The sequence below is a fragment of the Numenius arquata genome, chromosome W (assembly GCF_964106895.1).
Source record: "Numenius arquata chromosome W, bNumArq3.hap1.1, whole genome shotgun sequence".
Taxonomy (NCBI): domain Eukaryota; kingdom Metazoa; phylum Chordata; class Aves; order Charadriiformes; family Scolopacidae; genus Numenius; species Numenius arquata.
The window spans coordinates 11,147,502-11,171,609 of NC_133615.1; the positions used below are offsets into that span (position 1 = coordinate 11,147,502).

Below are 24,108 nucleotides of genomic sequence, written 5' to 3' on the forward strand. Positions count from 1 at the left end.
CACAAATGGGGGATTCCTCTCCTTCACTAGTTCCTTGTGTTTCCAACTTTCCAAGCTGCCATTATATCCTCATGAATGATAATTTTAATAAGCCACAGGGGCCATTTCATTTTGTGTTGTGATGTTTTGTACTGTGAGTGTGAACTAGATCACTATTTTAAGATCACTAGTTTCTGGGGAAAGAAAGGCTTCTAGTTTGCTCCCTAAAAAGAACTGTACAAGCACTATGGTAATTAAAAATGAGTTTATTATGTTAAAATACATACCTCAATGGTATTGTTTTATATTGTTTTATTTCTTTAGTGGCAGTGTCAACTTCAGCTCCTTCCCTATCTTTATGGAGTTCCCTCTGTTTCAGGACAGCTGTTTATGTGGCCACACCATGAACCAGATTAGAGAACTGATTCAGCTGAAAATAACCATTTACACATGTTTTGTTTTATGTGTACTGCTGCCAAATATGTGAACATAGTCTAAAAAAATCAATTTTTCCATTTGGAAATATACAAAAAAGGAAAAAATAAAACCCTCCTCCTCTGTAGCCCCTCACACTGGCTTTGAGGTTTCTTCTTTGTTCCTTTCAGTTAGAAGGCTTTCAAACTAACATAAAACAAACATCCCACAGTTCCTTAAACTAAGATCCGGTTTTTTGCAAGCCATGGCCTCAAATTTAGGCTGCAGTTAGACATTTGGCAACTTCAGTTAGCTCAATCATCACCTGTCCTCCCTCCCCGTCTCTGGCTGATCATTTCTGCACCAATATCATTCCTAGTGTTGTGACAGCAAAAGCACATTTCTGCAGCTGCATAAATAATTCAGTATTTTCAACTGATCTGTCAAAAAAATAACCCAGCAACAGCAAAATTGCCTGTTTTCAGAGCTGCTGAAAAAATGTATGTTTAGTAATGCTGTTATCTTCCCTTAAATGGATTGATCCTAGGTGACATCTTCCCTTATATTCCCCTTATGCAACAGGGTGTTGTGTGCTAATTTCCAGTGGGCTTCCTGCATTCTGAAGTTCTCATAAATTATTTGATTAGGACATAAACTTAGTCTTTCTGTCTCATAAGCTAATAGCATTATGCCACCGCTTCATCATTGTCATGTAATTATATTATTGGGCTGCTATTCATAGCTATGTGGCCTTCACCTATGCATAACGACTGACATTAAGCAAATCTATTTACAGAATGCAAATGCATTTTTCTTTGGCAGTCAGACAGGTAAAAGATAAACTGTTTTACTTCTGGGTATACATTAGTTTAAGTGTATATAGCATACATACAATTGCTAGCATATAATTTCAGAATGATTAATTATGTAAACAATGTATGAGAATGTTTGTTCTCCTGTGCTCATTTATATGTCTCATTTGTTGTTGTTCATATGGCTCAAATAATATAAGTAATTCACTTCATTATTTGCTCTTAGACATACTGATGAGAAAATGTTTGGGACTGAGTGGTACAGTAAGAAACTTTAATGTCTTGGTGGCTTTGGGAGACCTTGTTGACCCTCTTTTAATTAAGCTAGATTTTGTGAAAGCAGGATGGATAGAAATTTTTACTTTGTGGAAATAAGACCACTAATGAAAAAAATACTGATGTTCAGCTGTAACATGGTTATTTCATATATCTGCTTAAAATAGATAAATAGTGGAAGTACTGTTCCTTTCTTTTAGTACAGTACTGCTTGCAATTTGTCTTGTTCTCCTATACTCACTTTTTTTACTGTCTCCTTGTACTACAAAACCTATCTAGACAATAAGGAATCTGAATTACTTTGAGAATTCCAGATAAGTGAATGTGTCAGAGCTAGTTTCTTCACTCAAAACACATGTGTGTTTCCAGAGTAAATCCAGGGAAGTCAATGGAATAAGATTTATGCTATGGAAAGACATTCTTTTACAGACCTTATGGGTCTGATGTAAATGTTTACTAATCCCTGCTGAATATGGCTGTCACCAACAGAATGTTACTGCCTCCCAACTATCTCCTGTTCATATGAATGCTCTCTCATCTCTTTTAGAAAATGTGAGCATCATTCTGACATTTTCCCTAACTGTTTAAGGTATCCCTCTGTCCACACAGATGTAGCTGAGAATAAAAATTGATCCTAAGTTGTCTTATTCCTTGTGATTGTAACGTGAGTTTGTGAATTCCCTGTCTAGTAAATTCAGTGATTTGTCTCAACAAAAAAATGACATGGCTGTTTGATCATGTATTTCCAACCATCATTTTGCCTTTAAGAACATGTTTTATTTAAAGTTAACATGAATGCTGAATAACTTGGTAATCTTCACCTTAAGTCAAGAAGTCAATGTCGGATTAACGGAATATTCACCTTAAGATACAAAGTCAGTTTCTTATTTAGAAATTTAATCAAATATTATTGATAAAAACCCACAAATATAAGTCCCTGAATAATATCTGCTTGTCCAGCCTAATTGGTTGGTTAGCTAAGAAATTTATGTTTTGTCAACAGTACTTTTATGGTTTAAGACTGTAAATTAGGTATAATAAAATATCTTGGCAGATTAAATAGCTAGTATTTGGTTTTGTAGTAGAAATATCTTGGATTTATGCTTTAAGAAGGGGAAAAACCCCAGTGGACAAAGACAACAAAGCAAGAGCTGATTGGGACCATATGTCAGACTCAGTGTTCCTTCTCTTTTTTTTTTCCTCTGCACATTATCTGAGATATCTATCCCATGCCCCAACATCTTAATCTAAAGATTAGATTGATAATTGGTTATACATTTGAGACCTACATATATCTTAAGTAGAATAGCATACATTGCACATGGGCTCATATTTTGACCAGGACTAAAGAGAAGGTTTTATATTGCTTAAAAAAAACAATGATGTTGTGCTGAAGCTCACATACTTCTAACAGATTAGTAGTTTAATTTGCAATGGCTTCTCCATTATAAATGCTGCTTCCAATTTTTAGGTGGCTTGTCTTTTTTTTTAAGCTTTAAAATCTGAAGAGGATGACTACTATATTAATGGTGCCTGGACTATTGACTGGCCAAGAAAGTTTGATGTTGCTGGAACAGCTTTCCATTACAAGAGGCAAACAGATGAACCAGAGTCTTTGGAAGCACTAGGGCCTACTTCAGAAAATCTCATAGTCATGGTAAAGTTATAATTAATATATTTCTGAAATTTGAAATATATATTTTATGTTCTTAGGAAAGACAAGGCCATGAATGAAATCAAAATAGGTTGTGTTTACAAAGAGTGTACAGCTTGCCTAGCTGGGACTAGCTGGGGCACAACTTTTTAACACATTTTGCTTATCTTTCAAAACTGACAGGCAAACATTGTGATGAAAAAGGGATAAAGTCAGAAGAGCCCCAGGAAATCTTACAGAAAATGCCCCATCTGTGTTAAATGTGCTTTGGAATAATGATAGCAGAAATTGTAAACGGGATGTATAATGTATCTCTGCATACTGCTTATACATGGAAGTTTTAAGATATAGCATGACAGTTCCTGACAGTTCTGTAGATGTCAGTGGTTTTAAGCCTGTCCTGAGTGTGAAGCATACCATAGCAAGAATATCATGATTTGACCTGTATTAAAGTGTGTTGCTGTGACATACATTGCTCTGAATAGATTGTACAAAATCTGAGAATGTAACAGAAGATGTGACCAGAGTCCTTGTACCCTGTCTCTGACGGTAGGCAATAGTGAGCCTACTGTTGCTCTACTGTGTTGAGAAGGAGTATAAGAACAGGTTGATACTTGCCTATCAGCTGCCAGATTTGCAATTCAGGGATTGCTTGAGCCAGACAGGATATTTTTGTGTATAGAATGATATTCACGTTTTAGGCGACATTTTAGAAACACACAAATTCTGTTTTTTCTGCTGTAACTGTGGATAAGCTAGAGTCCATATAGAATGAGTTACACAATGATTAATAGTGCCTTTTCTCATTCAGTCAGAGCCACTGACTTTCTTACTGAAAGATCTCTGCTCTTTTGTCCAATGGAGATATGCAGATATGCCTCTGCAAAATATCACAGAATGTAGAAGGGGATGAGAAATAGCTCCAAGATGTGTCATATTGCTGCATCTTAACATGATATATATTATTAGTAACAGAAAGAAAAAGTTAGGTAGAAAATCAAAGACTAGCATTGGACAGGTGGTATGTGGAAGTGCAGTTCAACAGTGAGGATAGACGAAAGCTCACAGTGATTGTTGCACTTCCATCTGTATCACTTGCAGTGGTATAGCTGCAGTGAGTTTTGATATTCCTTTAAAGGAACCAGAAGTGAGATTCCACCAAGCTAATGCTGTTGGCTATTGCATTAGGGGAAAACAATGACCTCAGCAACAGTCTGTTGCTGTTACTATTATTACTATTATTATAGTCACTAGAAGTGTAAGCAAGGGCAGAGCTAAGTTCATAATTGCTATGTGAGTAGCTCCTCACAAGATTTCAGTGAGGACTGCTGCATGTTTGCACAGTAATATCCTTAACCAACTTTGACCTCATGTAATTATTCAGCTACCAAATTAACTTCCATTAAGACATTACTTTTATGAAAACTGGCTTTTTAGAACAATTATGTCAAGAATAAAGAACTTACAGAAGTTATAAAGTTGTGTGAAGGGAAAAAAAAACAAAGCTCACCTTAGACAATATTACTTTTATATATGTTTTAAAGGTTAGTCCAGATTCTTTTGGGAATATCTAAAAGAACTACTATGGCTTCCTTTATTACTTTTTTCCCTTCCACAGGACATAACACATATCCAGATTAAATGTCACTGTAGTTGCTCTCTGCTTGCCTGTTTTAGTCGTATAACCAGTTGTTTTCAACTACAGATTCTGCTACAGGAACAAAATTTGGGTATAAGGTATAAATTCAGTGTTCCCATCTCTCGCGCTGGCAGTGGAGACAATGAAGTTGGCTTTGTATGGAATCATCTGCCTTGGTCAGAATGTTCTGCTACTTGTGCTGGAGGTAAGACACCAGGCAGTCAAGCTTCAGGGTAAACTGAATTGCAAGATACTGTTTACTACATAATTATATAGGTAACTAATGGAAAATATTTCTTTCAGACATGCCTCAAACCTTAATTTAGTGAAAGAACATTTATTTTATCACAACAGATTTTGTTGTTTTCAAGTACATTTAATATGTTCAGATCTTTTTGTTAAATACAGTGTATCTTGGCACAGTGTGTCTCTGTCTGCTGATGCTTCTGAGATTCTGTTGAAGCTGGGATGTTTGCTTTTCACAGGAGCTTACTTGATAAAGGACATCAGAAGTTTTAAGTAAGGAGATTAAAAACCAGAAGGCAAATAAGTCAACTGTAAATAAAGGGATGTGTCTTTGTGTGTTTGTAGGTATGCTTCACAAGATCCTAGTCAGCCCTCCTATCCTCCAGCCACCAAAGTTTAGGATACATGCTAGCAGCTCCTCTGTAGCAGATATAACAACTCAATTATACTTCCCAGCCCATAGTAGTGTCTGAGAATTGTTGCCTATTGGCAGCGGTGGGGGATTTGTAGGTTGTCCCATATGATTCATCATGGGTTCCTTTTGCCCACAATTTACTATATTCCTAATCCTCCCTCTAGTGGCCACCAATGCAATTCTTTACCTCTGGCTGGGAGAGCAGGACAGTTGGCTTCCTTCAAAGCCAACACCATTGCTGCTGCATGGACTGGTGAGTAGAAGTGCTGTGTGAACAGTATCTTTCTTCTCTCTGGAGACTGAATGCATCATCTCCCCAACATACCTCAGTTTCAGAAGATATGGGAGAGAGCTTTAAATCTGCCTCAGAATTTCAGTTTTCTACTGCACTGTGCACTGCCCATAGCAAGAAAAAGACACTGTATTTTTTAAAGAACCTTTGGACCAAATATTTGTCCTTTTCCTTTTTTTATGGCTACTGCAAGTATCCATGTTTAGAATCATCATGACTCATCTTTCTGCTCAATCCTGCTGTGGCTGTTACTAGTTGTTTGCTGTTTAAATACAGCAGTTTGCTTAGCCATATGCAAGATAGAAATGACAGCACAAATTCTATTCTGTGCAGCTAAATAAAGTCTTGAAACAAAATAGAGGAAGGTGCCAAATTTCTCCAATATTTTTATTGTTCATTTGTTGGATTCTTGTAATCAAATGAGTGACATATTACTTTTTTAACTACTATTTTAAGAATGGTAAGTCTGCTAGAAAAAGGAATGTTTTAAAAAATCTCATAGCAAAAGACAGTTACAAGTATCAGAACCTTACAAGTACTGCCAAATCCTATTTTTATGATGGCAGTGAGTTAATGATCTTTTTAAAGTCATGGGAAAAATCCTGTTGATTTAGGTAGAGACAAGATTTTAGCCATGGATCTTCTGTCATGCAGGTAATTGTCATTTCACAGATTCAGAAGTATACAACAGAAAAAATAATTGGCTCTGAAGGAGTAGGCACTTGTCTAGATAAGAATATTTTGACATAATTAATTAACTTTTAAGGGAAGATTTGTGAATCTGTGATAACTGGTTATCCTCCCCCTCTACTCTGCCCTGGTGAGGCCCCATCTGGAGTACTGTGTCCAGTTCTGGGCTCCCCAGTTCAAGAAGAACAGGGAACTGCTGGAGAGGGTACAGCAGAGGGCTACAAAGATGATTTAGGGGCCTGGAGCATCTCTCTTCTGAGGAGAGGCTGAGGGACTTGGGTCTTTTTAGTCTAGAGAAGAGAAGACTGAGGGGGGATCTGATCAATGCTTATTGAGGTTGTCAAGAGGATGGGGCCAGTCTTTTTTCAGTGGTGCCCAGGGACAGGACAAGAGGAAATGGGCACAAACTTGAATGTAAGAAGTTCCACCTAAACATGAGGAGGAACTTCTTTACTTTGAGGGTGGTAGAGCACTGGAAGAGGCTGCCCAGGGAGGTGGTGGAGTCTCCATCTCTGGAGACATTCCAAACCCGCCTGGACACATTCCTGTGCAACCTGCTCTGGGTGACCCTGCTCTGGCAGGGGGTTGGACTAGATGATCTCCAGAGGTCCCTTCCAACCCCATAGTGTTCTGGGATTCTGTGAACCCTTGCAGGGGGAGGGAAAGATTTTCTTCAGTAGCTTATGGTGGCTAAACCAGGTACTTTTCTCTCCTTTAAGCTTAGTATGAGGATATTGTATGGTCACTTATTTTCATTGAGCTCTGTGCTCAGGGAATAAATGTTTCATTTAACTATGATTCATGTTAAAAATTGTATCTACTTTCTCCATATGAGTACCTGCTATTCCCCCTAGTTTATGAAGCACCTTTTGCCATATGCCAAAAGAAACCAATTCTAAATCCACTATGATCCACTAAATCTACAGTGATCATCTAGTCCAACTGCCTAATCAATTTAGGGCTGAACAAAAGTTAAAGCATGTTGTTAAGGGCATTGTCCAAATGCCTCTTAAACACTGAAAGCCTTGGGGCATCAACCATCTCCCTAGGAAGCCTCTTCCAGTGTTTGATCACCCTCTCAGTAAAGCAATGCTTCCCACTGTCCAGTCTAAATGTCCCCTGGCACAGTTTTGAACCATTCCCACGCGTCCTATCACCGGATACCAGGGAGAAGAGATCAGCACCTCCCTCTCCGCTTCCCCTCCTCAGAAATCTGGAGAGAGCAATGAGGTCGCCCCTCAGCCTCCTTTTCTCCAAACTAGACAAGCCCAGAGTCCTTAGCTGCTCCTCATAGGACATGCCTTCCAGCCCTTTCACCAGCTTTGTTGCCCTCCTCTGGATGCATTCAAAGACCTGAACATCCTTATTAAATTGTGGGGCCCAGAACTGCACACAATACTCAAGGTGAGGCCGCACCAATGTTGAATACAGCGGGATAATCACCTCTCTTGACCGGCTGGTTATACGGTGTTTAATGCACCCCAGGATGTGGTTTGCCCCCTTGGCTGCCAGGGCACACTGCTGACTCATATTGAGCCTGCTGTCAACCAGCACCCCCAGATCCCTTGCTGCAGGGCTGCTCTCCAGCCACTCCTCTCCCAGTTTATTCTTAGGTGTCTGGCATTACTCCATCCCAGGTGCAGAATCCAGCATTTGTTCTTGTTAAATTTCATCCCATTAGTCCTAGCCCAGTGCTCCAATCTATCTAGATCCCTCTGCAAGGCTTCTTGTCCCTCAAGAGAGTCAACAGCACCTCCCAGTTTGGTATCGTCAGCAAACTTTCTAATGGTGCATTCAACTCCTTGTGTATTTAATAGTATAGATTGTTTATTTAGTAGCGTCCTTCATGTTAAAGGAGAAAAGAACAAAATATTCCATAGTTGCTCTGCAAGTGAGCATCATATCCTGTAGAATGAATTAAGCAGAGACCATGTCTCTAATATCTGAGTTTTATTTTGGTCTTTTCTTGTGTTTTTCTAAAAATAAGTTCTTCAGATTTACCAGGTAGTTAAAAGAGCTTGCCTGGTAACAGACAACTCTATTCTTTTCCTGGATTTATGTACTCATGTAGGATGAGAATATAATTTCATTCATTTTTAATATCTGTCTCTCAGTATCTGTTCTTACTCTTGGAAATCCTCAATTGCACCTTTTCTTTTTGTATACTAGAATTAATATTTTCTATATTGAAAATCTTTTCTTTAAAATACAGATTTATACCATCTGAGCTAGTCTTTCCTCTCTGGGAACATTATGTACAACTGAGCTACATGTATTCTCCATGTTAATTCCCTTTCCTGAAAGTTCACTGATAAGTGTTCTACTCCAAGTCAAGAGTTTTCGGAAGGAAAGTTTGTTACTATCTTGTATAGGTCTTTATAGCTGGCGGCAGACTTGGACAAGACTACAGCAAAACAATGCCAGAGAATACCAAAATGTACAGTGCAAGTTTATCTAAACAGAAAAGAGTGGAAGAGGAAAGAACACGGGGAATTTAGAAGGGATGGATGGATGAACAGCTTGCTGGAATTCAGAAAAAACTGATGACAACAATAGAAGATTTTTTTAAGGACCTGATTAATTAATTATTTAATGAGAAAAATCTAAGAAAGGGGAAACTATAATACATAGAAATTGGAAATAAAACAATAAAATGAAGGCTAGAAAGAGAAGAAGAAAGTGCTAAAATAGAAAAGGGTGTTATATATCATTTACAGATCACAGAATTACAGTTTATTTACTCTCATGCCTGTCTTCAGTTATATGATATCTTTTAGGTTTCCAAGGGCAAGTATATGACTTCATCCAGATCCATAAGTATTCTTAATAAGAAAGCAAACTGCTGGTGGTATTGTTTAAAAAAAAAAAAAATAAAGGAAAAAAAAATCCTTATGTGTATTTTTACTTTTGTATACATTAAAACTAAACTCCAATAAGTGCATACCCCTTCTTTTTTTTATTTTCTTCCATGCTTAATAGAATTCTAGTAATAAATGGCAACAAATGACAGCATTTATTATCTGGAATTTACCAGGTAGCCTAAGCATTGGTTTTGATTTCATTCATTCTACTGGAGTTCATATCCAGATGAGTCAAATATCTTACATATTCATGTTTTCTTATGAAATATTCAGACAGTATAAGTAAATTGATTGCTGTCCAGTTTCCTTTGCTGCTCATCACTCTTGTAGAGCAGTACCTACTATTTTTTTCTTTCATGCCCTCAGATGAATTATGAAACCATCTTTAGACAAATAAAATATACTTGTCCTCATCAAGGAAAATGTAAGTTTGTCTCTGTGATGAACATAGAATCATAGAATAGTGTGAGTTGGAAGGGACCTTTAAAGGTCATCTAGTCCAACCTTCCCTGCAATGAGCTGGGACATCTTCAACTAGATCAGGTTCCTCAGAGCCCCGTCCAACATGACCTTGGATGTTTCCAGGGATGGGGCATCTGCCACCTCTCTGGGCAACCTGTGCCAGTGTTTCACCACCCACATTGTAAAAAAATTCTTCCTTATATGTAGTCTAAATCTTCCCTCTTTTAGTTTAAAGCTATTACCCTTTGTCCTATTGCAACAGGTCCTGCTAAAAGGTCTGTCCCCATCTTTCCTGTAGGCCCTCTTTAGGTATTGGAAGGCTGCTATGAGGTCTCCCTGGAGCCTTCTCTTCTCCAGGCTGAACAACCCCAACTCTCTCAGCCTGTCGTCATAGGAGAGGTACTCCAGACTTCTGATCATCTTTGTGGCACTTCTCTAGACCTGTTCCAACAGGTCCATGTCCTTCCTGTGCTGAGGGCTCCAGAGCTGGACACAGTACTCCAGGTGGAGTCTCACCAGACTGGAATAGAGGGACAACTCCTCCATCAACCTGCTGGCCATGCTTCTTTTGATGCAGCCCAGGATGCGGTTGGCTTTCTGGGCTGCCAGCGCACATTGCCGGCTCATGTTAAGCTTCTCATCCACCAACACCCCCAAGTCCTTCTCCTCAGGGCTGCTTTCAATCCATTCTCCGCCCAACCTGTATTTGTGCCTGGGATTGCCATGTCCCAGGTGCAGGACCTTGCACTTGGCCTGGTTGAACCTCATGAGGTTTGCACGGGCCCACCTCTCAAGCCTGTCCAGGTCCTTCTGGATGGCATCCTTTCCTTCCAGTGTGTCAACTGCACCACACAGCTTGGTGTCATCGGCAAACTTGCTGGGGGTGCGCTCAATCCCACTGTCCATCAAGCATGATTTCCCCTTGGTGAATCCATGTTGACCACTCCTAATGACCTTCTCTTCCTCTACATGCTTAGAGATGACACCCAGGATGAGCTGATCCATCACCTTTCCAAGGATGGAGGTGAGGCTGACCAGCCTGTAGTTTCCTGGATCCTCCTTCTTGCCCTTTCTGAAGACTGGAGTGACATTAGTTTTCTTTCAGTCCTCAGGCACCTCTCCTGTTTTCCGTGACCTTTCAAAGATGATGGAGAGTGGCTTAGCAACTGCATCCGCCTGTTCCCTCAGCACTCGCGGGTGCATCTCATCAGGGCTCTTGGATTTGTGGGTGTCAGGTTTGCCTAAATGATCTCTAACCCGATCCTCCATGATCAAGGGAGGGTCTTCCTTTACTCCAGGCTCTCTCTCCTACCTCCAGGGTCTGGGGTTCCTGAGGGCCAGCCTTAGCAGCAGACTGAAGCAAAGGCATTCAGTAACTCCGCCTTCTCTGCATCCTCCGTCACCAGGGCACCTACCTCATTCAGCAGCAGGCCCATATTTTCCCTAGCCTTACTTTTACTGCTGATGTACTTGAAGCCCTTCTTGTTGTCCTTGACATCCCTTGCCAGATTTAAATCCAAGCGGGCCTTAGCCTTCCTTATTGCATCCCTGCAGACTCTGACAGTGCTCCTGTGCTTCTCCCAAGTGACCAGTCCTTTTTTTCCACATTCTGTAAACTTCCTTCTTCTATCTGAGTTTTTCCAGAAGCTCCTCGCTCATCCATGCAGGTTTCCTGCCTCCTTTGCCTGATTTCTTGCTCCTAGGGATGCACCAATCTTGAGCTTGGAGGAAGCAGTGCTTAAATATTAACCAGCTCTCTTGCACCCCCCTTCCTTCTAGAGCCTTAGCCCATGGGATTCCTCGAAGTAGGTCTTTGAAGAGGCCAAAGTCAGCTCTCCTGAAGTCCATGGCTGTAATTCTACTTTTTGCCCTGCTTCTTCCACACAGGAGCCTGAACTCCACCATCTCGTGGTCACTGCAGCCAAGGCTACCCCCAGCCTTCACATCCCCAACCAGACTTTCATTGTTTGTCAGTACAAGGTCCAGCAGAGCACCTCTCCTTGTTGGTTCCTTCACGACCTGTGTCAAGAAGTTATCATCAATGCTCTGCAGAAATCTCTGGGACTGTGTGTGCCTGGCCGTGTTGTCTTTCCAGCAAATGTCAGGGTAGTTGAAGCCCCCCATGAGAACCAGGGCCTGTGATCATGAGGCTATTTCCAGCTGTCTGTAGAAGGCCTCATCGACTTCCTCTTCCTGATCCGGTGGTCTGTAGTAAACACCCACAACAGCGTCTCCCATATTAGCCTGCCCCTTAATTCTTACCCATAAGCTCTCAACACGTTCTTCATCCACCCCTAGGCAGAGCTCAATACATTCCAGTTGCTCTCTCACATAGAGAGCAACTCCACCACCACACCCTGCTGGTCTGTCTTTCCTAAAATGTAGCCATCCATGACAGTATTCCAGTCATGCTGCAGAATGTTTTAAAACTGAATTAACATATCTGCCTGGCATAGATTAAAGATTCTTCACTGCATTAGTGAATAGTGGTGAATGCTGTCTTAGGGGTGATATGCTACCTGACCAGTATACCTGACCTGGAGCTGCCAATTTTTAGCCAAAGCCTGGAAGGAAATGTGTCTGATGGCAGTAGCAAATATAGTGAAAACATACCATCAATATCTGTGTAATCCCATAAATATATTTGAGATAATAGTATGCATCATTAAAATGCTTAATTATAAAGTGTGTATAAATTATTATTTTTTAAGCAATTTGCAGCTTGTGATAGGATAAATGATTATTCATCAGAGCTGAATATAAATTCTATGTCAACTAGCAGCACCATGTTACTAGCATTGCTGTTTGGCTAGTCCTTTTAAATATTATTTCTCATCATGGTGAAGTTTGAGTAGGAAATTGCATGAGAAATACTCCTACTCAGGTTGTCAGATCTGATTTTAATTATTCACAGTGCTTACATAGATTATAGAATTCAAAGTGAATCATCTTGTCACAGCTTCTCAAATATTTACATCTTCCACTTATTTGTCAAGAAAGAAAGGAAGAGATTATAAAGGAGAGCCTAATCTGGTAAACATTGTTCTCTCTTTCTCATGCTGCAATTGATATGTCTTTCCTTACTAAAATAGTATTAGAGGAAAATCATCTCTTACTCTGTGTGTGTGTATATATATAAAAAAATATGCATAACAACAACATTGAAGTGCTAAGTGATTTGAAATTTTGAAAATAACTAAAGATCTAGAAATAAATGACAAATGAGGTAAAGTGTAACATGACAGGTCGTGCTTGACTAGCTAGATGTATTTTTTTTTTTTTTTGTGGTTGGACTCGATGATCTCAAAGGTCCCTTCCAACCAAGAAGATTCTGTGATTCTGTGATTTTAATATAGAACTCATTTTCTAGACCAAGGAAATGTAGTAGGTTAATTCATCTAGACTTTTCTAAGACTTTTGTTGTCACCTACATTTAATAAAGAATTAGAAATGATTAGTAGACAAGAGGCATGCTTAAAATGTAAATTACTGGGCCAAAAGGCAGTGAGCCTAGTGGGCGTCTTAAAGACCTTTCACATGATTCATCAGACTTCAGTTTTTCTTGTTCTAACGGTAGCATAAAAAGTAGAAAGCTCTGATGAAATTTGCTGATAGTGCAGCGCTAGGAGACAAGGGGAAGACTGGGATATGTTGTAGTCATGATAAAGGCATATTTGATTTTAGGATGTATTTTTTTTAAAGTATTAATGACAAAGGATAATCCGTCTGGAATACTGGTCACAGTTTATATTGTGGCTGAAATAAACTCAAGTGTGAACAGATGCACAGAAGGGTTGTGCAAAATTATTTTTTTTCAACATGTAAAGCACATAAATTGAAATATAGCAAAAAAAATAGAGGTTGAATAGTGTTCAAAAATGGTATTTTCTTTTTAGCTTGTTCATGTAGATTTTTGTATGTAGGATATCCTTGGAAAACAGTCTGGCAGCCTTCTGTGCTGCTTAGTGGTACCTACTGTTGTCTAATGTGGCATCCAGATACATGTAGAAAGAAGAGCAAATGGAAGAAGCTGATTGGTTTACCTGGCTCACGTGTAAGGCATGTCTCATATTAATCAATATCTTTTTCAAAAATAAAGCTTACTTTAAAATGAGTTTATGGATAACCTGAGATGTCAGACGTGTGAAATGATTTACAGCCTGATTTAAAGTGCCTACTTTGGGAAGGTTATGTGTAACTGTAATCAAAAAAGGGATATCCCAGCAGCAAAGCTGGGACTGGATTTAGGTACTGCAGTAAAGACTTCAGTATTAGGCATCTTTGGTCTCAACATAGTTAATGATTTTGAGGTAAGGTGAGGAGACAAGTGATTTTGAGGGTTGATACAAAGTTCTCATCTTCTAAACGGGCAGCCTGTAAGAAGCAGTATGTTGAGTGATGAATCTAACTCCTACCCTGCTTGTCAGGAGCATGCACATTTATGTTGAGACCACACATGGAACATTTTTATGTGTTTAGGATCCAGACTGTTGGGTTTTCCTGAAAGTATTAACAAGGCTATATTTTTACGTAAGGGATAATACCCAAATTTTGCAGGATGCCATGGCAGTTACTAAATAGCAATTCCCTATATCAGACTGAAGAAAATTCAACTGGGAGTGCATCTCCAGAAGAGTACTCTAACTGTGTGCCATAGACTAGTTTAGGAGTCTAAGAGGGGTAGGGTAAGGGAAGATTTTTTTTTAATAAGCATTCTGGCCCACAGTACAACCAAGGATGCAAGATTCATGGGGCCTATGGCAGGAAGACAAGAAAGGGGCTTAATCTGTTACCAGCAAATAAGACATTCATCTAGCACAGACAGGTATGGATTTTCATGGCTTAGACATTTTACATCAGACTGCAACTGAATTAAAAACTATAAATAATCTACAGACTAGATACCACAGTCTTGCCACCTTAGCTAAAATAATCACTAAGTCACAGAATTTAGTATATGCTCATGGGAAGTAGGAATCCCCTCAGGGTTGAGAAGGGATCATACCTACTACTTCTGGATCTGCAGCCTCATGGGGAACTGCATGCTATCCTCAAGACTTGTGAAAAAGGAGGTTACCATTTTCCTCAGATCCTTTGCACATAGAGACATTTCACATGCCTCTCTGCTTAGACTGGGAGACTTCCATTCATAGCCAAGCAGGATGCTTTGTGGACCAAACTTAAGGCATCTCAAAGCTAGGCTTGACTCACTATTGGAATTAAATACCTAAATTCCATATAGGTCTTATTTTAGGAACCAAAGTAGGAGATTTGATTCTTGTCCATAATGAATAACAAGCAAAACAATTGCAAGGTAAGTTATTTAGCTAGTTAAAAATGAGCAAAAGAACTACAAATGTTTGGTGAAAGAAAACCCCATGTTTTTAGTGAGTGTTCAATGTCTGAAAAACATATTTATACAATTAATTTTATTACTGCACGTCTGCCTCCTATAAAATGCTTGTCTTAAATCAAGAGAGGGCTGTAAAGTAAAGTTGGTAGATATTTGAAGCCAGGATGTTTTAATCACTATTTATTTGTATGCATTTCACAATTTGGAAAAAGTTAAATAATTGCTTCTGTTTTTAAGAAAAATTTAGTGCTTTTTTGCAACTTTTATCATACAAATAGTCCTATTATTTCAGTATTATGACTACTCATGTTCAGTAAGTGCATATGAATTGCAGATTCACAATCTTTTTATGCTAGCAAGCATCATACAGCTTGTTCTAAAAACAGAGGAGGCCATGTGTACCACTGTTTACAACAATACTCTGAGCTGCACTGTTGTCATATCAATGGTTCTTTAATGCCTTTCTTTAGATCCTGTTTTTTTAAAAATTGGAAAATCTGCTTAATGTGTTACCTCATGTTGCTTTGGCAGTTATATGTCATTATGTTTTGGGAATAATAAATTCTGAACTGTCCTGTTGATCATTAACAGTAAAAGAAGAGCTGGAAGTGCCAGACAAAATGAGTTCACAGAAACAAACTGCATCTTTCAGAATGAATAATACTTCTATTATTTTAATGAAGAAAATGTTTATAGGATGACATAAAAATGCAGCACTGTATCTCAGTATTGCTGTTTTATTTTAAACCAGAGGACATAAACAATAATTCTGCATTGAAGTGTGACCACATTCTATTTGGTGATGTTTTGTTTTGAAATTGAAGTGTCTTTCTTTTACTAGGAGAGGATGGTAGACGGAAAATTGATTTTGTGCGGCATACAAATAAAAAAAAGATCTGTTAGTAAATCTATAAATATATTCCCTTTGTTTTAGAAAACAACAGCAATTTAAAATCCTCTCTCAGTGGGGTGGCCTAAAATTGAAGGAAAATGATTTTGTGTGGTCAGGGGGCATTCTGTCAATTGGAATTCACACACCTTCAGCCACTTAAAGTGGGGATAGTAGGATTAATAATCGATAGATGAAATACACTTTAACTCGACAAGTAGAAGAGCAAGAATGATTAATTAATAGTGTTTCATTTCATCCCAAGGTGTGCAGAAACAAGAGGTGGTGTGTAAAAGGCTGGATGACAACTCCATTGTACAAAACAATTACTGTGATCCTGACAGTAAGCCTCCAGAAAACCAAAGAGCCTGCAACATTGAGCCTTGCCCACCTGAGTAAGTCATTAATCACTAAGATGGACATCTGTTTTGCATAGATAGAAATGTCTTTGTAATATATAATAAATCCGTTTGACCAAAGGTGATCTAAAATTCTGCTCTAGCATTAGGGTCCTGTCTTATCAGACAGGAAATTTGGGTTTGCTTTTTGTTTATGGTTTCTTGTTCCTCTGGAATCAGTTGTGGAAAATACATACTTTGACCTAGAGGAGGCCTGATTTGACTGGGGAACAGTGATGTTTAAATTACACAAAGCAACTCAGACATTGTAAGTAATAAGATACTAGCAAAGCAGTTTCTTATGATGGAAGCATCAGGTGTGGTGCATAGTGCTCAGAAAAGAACTGGGGGACATTCTTAAGGCAATAATGACAGAAGAATCTTGAGGTGAGGGGAGACTAACTTTCCTATAGATATTTACATTACATACTAAAAGTTTGCCATATTTTTAAGTATAGTATATTAAAATTTGGGTTAAAGTGTTCAGATAAGAAGAGGTAAACATAAAAACTGCTTAGTAGACCAAACCATTTACTGATAATAGTTTTGTCAAACAACCTTTCTTTCCAGGATGCTCAGTGTTGTACAGTAATGTGTGTGCCTTTAGGAATAGGTGCATACTTGGTTAAGTCTATTTAGTTTTATTTTTAAAGTAGCTGTATGCTACATATTGAAAAGATAATTAAACCCACATTTGTTCAAAAATGAAATTTCATAAGGACCTATAGCATAGCTTAATCTTACTACAAAAAGTGTTTAGAAACAGCTGTGATATTTTGCACTAGAAAATAATTTCAGCATATGCTCAACAGCTCCTTATGTTTTGAGACAAATAATACAACAGTTCATTGATTCACGAGCTCATGATAATCACAAGTTTCATGATAATCTGTAGCTAATTCTAATTGGGCATGAAAATCATTAATACTGATTAAGTGTAGATACTGCACAGTAAATAAATACTGTGGTCTCTTTTAAATATCTCTTAGAAACTATAGTATGGAGGACACCAGGAGGAACGAGACAATACTATAATGCATTAAAATCCAACAGGTCTTCACGAAGCCAGTTTCTTCCTAGAGTATCAACTGCTTGGTGACAGGTTGCAGGATGGCATAGCAATGTCTTCTACACTTATTCCCCCTGTGCCATGTACCATACTCATTTAACATAAAGTAAACAGAAGTGAAGCCATTACGCTGCTCTCACCTTGAGTGTGTTTGAAGGTGGATGTACTGTTTCACAAACAGGTCTAAATTATTGTCCCCATAGTCTATGTGTAAATATATGCTTATCCTGCAGGGATATGCACTTGATTTCTTTTTGCAAACACTGTATAGCATGGCTATAAGTGCACTAGCTAAACTCTCACACCGTGTACCTGAGAGCAGAACTTGAGAAGTGGTCATGTTTGGTCAGTTCCTTTTTACCAAACACATCCCTATCCCTTCCTTTGTGTGGCTTAACTATGAACAAATTAGCACTTTAAAATGTAGTGTTAACATAGTTATTCTAACATAGTTAATTTTTAATTTTTGCACTGACATTATTTAAAACAAACAAACAAACAAAAAAAACCCAACCCACAGAGTGGGACACTTCTGGATTCTCCATCCAGTACAGCAGGGACATTGATGAACATGGTGAAACTCAAGTCAAGATTCAGAAAGTGGGCAGTGTGTATTAATCAGCATCTGCTTGAATATGTCAGAGCAGTTCAGCCCACATCTGCCTCCATTCTGATGCCTACCACAGAGTGAATACAAAGTGCCAAACTTCTAAGGAAGTGTTCTTGATTCCTGATCCCATAAGTAGTGTAGAAGGCTGTTCAAATACCATTTTTTGAGATAGTTCTCCAAAGAAGTTTGACGCTTTTGGCTAGAAGATTTATCACCCAGTAAGGCTTACTCTTTAAAGTGTGGCCAAATATTTCCTTTTCTTAATTAACACAATTCCACTTTACTTGTGGTGAAAACGTTACTACTCCTAACTGAATGTCGGTTATACTTGAGGCTCTCGAACAGCAGCAAAGACTGTATTCACAGTATTTTGTTTGTTATTACAATAAGTAACTCCTAAAGTTCCAGATTTCAAGAAATTATATGGGTAACTCTCTCTGGATCCTATGAACAGTACTGTCATGTGAGATACAGTATAAACGTAAAAGGTATCTGAGAATGCACTTGAGCAAATCTTATTACCAACTAAAAATTAACACTTCAGCCTCCTCAAAGCTGTGAAGAGCTTCTAATTCTCCCTACTGTGATAAAAGAATGTTTGGTGGTGAATAATCACATATTAATTATCTTTCACTGGTAAAATAATGACAGAATATGGCATATTTGTTTGCATCTCTGCATTGATCTAGGTTCATACTAGAATATATTACATATTCTGTAATACAAGACAGAATAGCAGCACATCTTTTTGACAGAGGCTTCAAAAAATGACAAATCTTATGAGACACCTCCAAGCATGCCTCCAGGAACATCCAGAGTGACTGACATGCCTGACATTTTTAGCATGTTGGCAGCATGTGATAGCATATTAGACTTCACCTTCATCCTTTGCAAGGATGATTCGGATGAGTGTATCTAATCAACATATGAAATATTGAAGACCCAATGTGCTCTACAATGTGAAGAGATATTTCCAGTGAATTGAGCTGCATTAACCATTCATCAGTAGAAAAAAATTAATATAACTTTACAGCCAGATTAACAGCTGCTTTAATCTCTGTGGCATCACAAAGTAATCTAAATATACTGTAAAGCTCTCGACTTCTATTATGTACACACAAACACTCAGAAGGTCCCCCTAGCAGCTATCATGCAGTGTTTTACATTTTTTAAATATTTGAGGACATTTTTTTATGTGATGAATTATGTTTTACTAGTGTTTGCTTTAATAAATAAGAATATTTTGCATTTCATTATAGCCTTCTATGAAAAAGTTTAGAAATGTTTCATAATTAGATGAGAATTAAATCTCAGAAAGCCCAATTTTGAGATCAAATTATTTTATTGCAATAATACTAGAGAGGCAAGCATCTTGGCTTTTAACTTGTGCTTTAATCTACAGCAGTGATTCCCAAACATATCTAGTTGCAAACCACTTTCAGAGGAATAATTTCATACAAGTCCAGTACAAATCTACTTAAATAGCAGCAGTTTTGTCAGGCTCGACACTCCTTTCTAACTACTATAGCCTAGGCTGGAAATTGCTGCTCTAGAAAAATACCAATTAGTATTATGATTGGAAGATAAGATTGCAGTGAGGCATAAATTAAAATGCTCAGTGAAAAGACCTATGTATTGTTAATAATGATTTAGTAATTTAAACTATTTGGATTCTGGATTTGTGTAATTATCTACTCTGTTTCTGAAATGCATTAACTGAACCTCTTAACTTTTTCTATCCAGATGGTTTATAGGAGATTGGTCAGAATGCAGTAAGACCTGTGATGGAGGAATGCGTTCACGAACAGTTCTCTGTATCAGAAAGATTGGACCTTCTGAGGAGGAGACACTGGACGATACCAACTGTTTAACACACCAGCCTATTGAAAAAGAGCCATGTAACAATCAGTCCTGTCCCCCACAGTGGGTCGCTTTGGACTGGTCAGAAGTAAGAAAATGTTGCTATGTTAGCTTACTGGCAATAGTGAAGACGAGCTCTGACCACTGAATATTACTACATTTTCTATTGTTGCTTGCTAAGTAAAGGATTAATAAGAAATTCAAAACCTGATAGATTTAGAGTATTGAAGCAGGTTTTAGTCATTCATATTTCTTTTTTTTCTTCTATGTTGTCAGTTCTGTTGTTTTGTCAAATGATTATGACCTGTTGTTATTAATCATAATAGAAAAATAGTAAAATAAAAAAATAGAATAGTAAAGTAGTAATAAAAAATAAAAAGAACAACAAAAAACCCTCAACAAATTGCCCCGTGCCGCCTCTTCCCAAATAGCCACTTGGTATGAGATAATTGTCTTAAAGAAAAAAGAAATTTCCATTTCCATTGCTTCCTGAAATGACAAATAGATGGAGAGTAGAGAATATGGGGTTACAATATCAGAAGCCAGAATAATCTGCTAGGTTTTTTCTGAAGTAACCATGCTGATGTAAAGCATCACCTTTCATAGCAACAGACCTGAAAATTGGTATTCTCTTTATTAAAGAAAGAACATCTTTTGTTAAATATGGTGATATCTCTTATAGTATAAGCCAAATTGTGACCTTATACTGATTTGAGTATTAAATTTGAAGGACGTGAACCAGTGCAGCTGAAAGAAGATAGACTGATCTGTGATACATTTGAATGGGACTGTATCACATGCAAATCAAAGTGCAAAAATGTCTGTTTTAAAATTAGGTAATTATTTGGGGTTTTGTACTACTGCTTCTTGGAAAACTATTCCTGAACTTCAGTCTTTGAATTGCAAGAAGTGTTCTAATGTTCTAGTTCCATGCCAGTTTATACCTGCTTGCTTTTGTTATCTGAAACAGCTCCTCTTCCTTTCCAGTTATTATTTCATCATAGAATCATAGAATGGTTACAGTTGGAAGGGACCTTAAAGATCATCGAGTTCCAACCCCCCTGCCCTGGGCAGGGACACCTACCGCTAGACCACTAAAGCCCCATCCAGCCTGGCCTTGAACACTTCCAGGGAAGGGGCATTCACAACCTCTGTGGGCAGCCTGTTCCAGTGCCTCACCAATCCTCAGAGTAATTTCTTCCTACTATCTAATCTAAATCTCCCCTCTTTCAATTTAAAACTGTTACCCCCCTCATCCTATCACTACACTCCCTCATAAAGAATCCCTCCCCATCTCTCCTGTAGGCCCCCTTTAGGTACTGAAAGGCTGCTATAAGGTCTCCCCGGAGCCTTCTTTTCTCCAGGCTGAACAACCCCAGCTCTCTCAGCCTGTCCTCATAGGGGAGGTGCTCCAGCCCTCTGATCATCTTCATGGCCCTCCGCTAGACCTGTTACGACAGGTCCATGTCCTTCCTGTGTTTGAGGACTACAGAGCTGGACACAGGACTCCAGATGGGGCCCCACGAGAGCAGAGTAGAGGGGCAGAATCACCTCCCGCGACCTGCTGGCCACACTTCTCTTGATGCAGCCCAGGATGCGGTTGGCTTTCTGGGCTGCCAGCGCACATTGCCGGCTCATGTTGAGCTTCTCATCCACCAACACCCCCAAGTCCTTCTCCTCAGGGCTGCTTTCAATCCATTCTCTGCCCAGTCTGTATTTGTGCCTGGGATTGCCATGTCCCAGGTGCAGGACCTTGCACTTGGCTTGGTTGAACTTCATGCAGTTTGCACAAGCCCACCTCTCAAGCCTGTCCAGGTCCCTCTGGATGGCATCCCTTCCCTCCAGCGTGTCGACCGCACCACCGAGCTTGGTGTCATGGGCAAACTTGCTGGGGGTGTACTCAATCCCACTGTCCATGTCTCCAACAAAGATGTTAAACAGCACTGCTCCCAGCACTGACCCTTGAGGAACTCCACTCATTACTGGTTTCCACTTGGACATTGAGCCATTGCCTGGAACCCTTTGAGTGCGGCCATCCAGCCAGTTCCTTATCCACCTATTTGTCCAAAAGGAATTAATCTTGACCACATTCTGCTTTCATGTTTCAGTTTGAAGTCATTTTCTGGGGAATGGATTACTAGAGTTAAACGTAAATAATATCCCAGAGGAGGTTTCACATGTGCCTCGTCCTTTTGTTTCCTGCCTCTCTTGAAAATACCCATAACCTGAAGTGTACCAGTATACCCTAAATAACCTCCTTCTGTTCCTCAGCTATCACGTGTTGATTGCTTTGTTATCTTATGCTCTGTTAATATATCCAGACCTTTGTCCTCCTTTTTTCATTTCAGTTAGTGATCTCCCAGTTTAAATATAGGTTCTTGTTATTTTTTTGGAAATGCACATCATACTGCCAAATTTCACTTCATTTCAATTATTCATGTCTTCACAGTTGTCGAGTTCTTTCTGTAGAACATACCTCTGTTGCATCAAGGTCAGTTACTTACCTGTGCTAGCCACTAATTTCAGTAATGCTGAACAACTGAAACTACTTTTGTATGAACATCATTAAATAGAATATAAAGAAATATTAATCAGTCCTGTGACTGATCCTAGAAGGTCTTTGCAGGTTGCATCTCTCAAATCCTAAACTTTACCCAGTTGTAATCCCCCTTTCAAATACTTTACTGAAGGCCAGGTAAGTTAGAACTGTTCTACTTACTTTGTCTAAAAAAAAAGAAAGGAGACTATTAGAGTAAACTGGAATGATCTGCCAATGATATACCCATGATTCATTGTATCCCATTTTCTGTGTATTTTCTTGCCTTTAAACAGTCTTTCATTCAAAATAAATTATAAATCACTGCATACTATAAAGAAGATTAGTGTGCTTTAGTTGCACAGATCTCTTCTATGCACAGATACTTTTAGCTCCAAAAATTGTTACAGCCTCCCGAAATTCAAAGCATAAAGAAGGAGGGCTACTAGCATCACTGTGAGCACCCATAGAAGTGGTACAGAACAGCTCTTACCATAATTTGTTAATACAGGTAATATAGTTCACAGAATCGCAGAATGATTGAGGTTGGAAGGGACCTCTGGAGGTCATCTTATCCAGCTTCCTCTACTCAAGCAGGGCCACCTAGAGCCGACTGCATAGGATCATGTCCAGACGGGTTTTGAATATCACCAAGGATGGAGACACCATCCATTATTAGTTAATAATAGTCTATGCATTATAGCAGTACTTAAAAGTATTAATATCTGCATGTTAAATCACAGTGTTGTGAGCTGCCATGGAAGCTCCTTGATGTTTGAATTTCACGCTTTTGTAATCTCCATCTGTTCGTCTTAAATGAAGAAACTAGTTGCATAGACAAATTGTGGTGGGTTGACTTTGTCTGGATGCCAGGTGCCCATCAAGCCACTCTATCACTCCCCCTCCTCAGCTGGACGGGGAGAGAAAATATAATGAAAGGCTTGTGGGTTGAGATAAGGACAGGGAGATCACTCAGCAATTACCATCACAGACAAAATAGACTCAACTTGGGGAAATTAATTTAATTTATTATCAATCAAATCAGAGTAGGGTAATGAGAAATAAAGCCAAATCTTAAAGCACCTTCCCCCCACCACTCCCTTCTTCCTGGACTCGACTCCACTCCTGAATTCTCTACCTCCTCCTCCCCCAAGGGGTCCAGGAGGAGAGGACGGTTGCGGTCAGTTCATCACGCATTGCCTCTGCCACTCCTTCCTCTTCACACTCTTCCCCTGCTCCAGCATGGGGTCCCTCCCACAGGAGACAGTCCTCTATGAACTTCTCCAACCAGGAGCCTGCTCCAGCACGGGCTCTCCGTGCAGTCACAGCTGAATCTTAAAGTGTGTCTTGGTCTACATGCAGAACATTTTTATTTTTTTTACCCCACTGTTAGCCAGCATTTCACACAAGAAGTAAGGTACCATAATCAAGGCAGAAAAGGTTTTAAATGGTCCTTGTCCCTACCTGAAAAGGTAGAGTGTATTCCAGCCCTTTGAAAATGACTCTCACTTGGAAAGAGTAGAAAGGAAAGGAGTGAGAAGGAAAGAATGGATGAGTAGAAAGGGTTGAGTTCAGTTGAAGACTCTTTCATACCTCATCTGTGGCCTTGATAGTTTGTAAGTTCTTTGTGTGCGTTATCATGATACTTTATTT

The 24,108-nt window shown here is 39.0% G+C and overlaps 1 protein-coding gene across 1 annotated transcript in view; it reads left to right on the forward strand.

Moving 5' to 3' along the window:
* Nucleotides 1–24,108, forward strand: part of LOC141476605 (A disintegrin and metalloproteinase with thrombospondin motifs 6-like) — a 148,994-nt gene that overhangs the window by 111,103 nt on the left and 13,783 nt on the right. Inside the window, exons 18-21 of the mRNA XM_074165363.1 lie at nucleotides 2,975–3,138; nucleotides 4,841–4,979; nucleotides 16,248–16,377; nucleotides 19,803–20,007. Coding sequence (XP_074021464.1) covers nucleotides 2,975–3,138; nucleotides 4,841–4,979; nucleotides 16,248–16,377; nucleotides 19,803–20,007 — 638 coding nt within the window. The remainder of the gene's footprint in view (nucleotides 1–2,974; nucleotides 3,139–4,840; nucleotides 4,980–16,247; nucleotides 16,378–19,802; nucleotides 20,008–24,108) is intronic.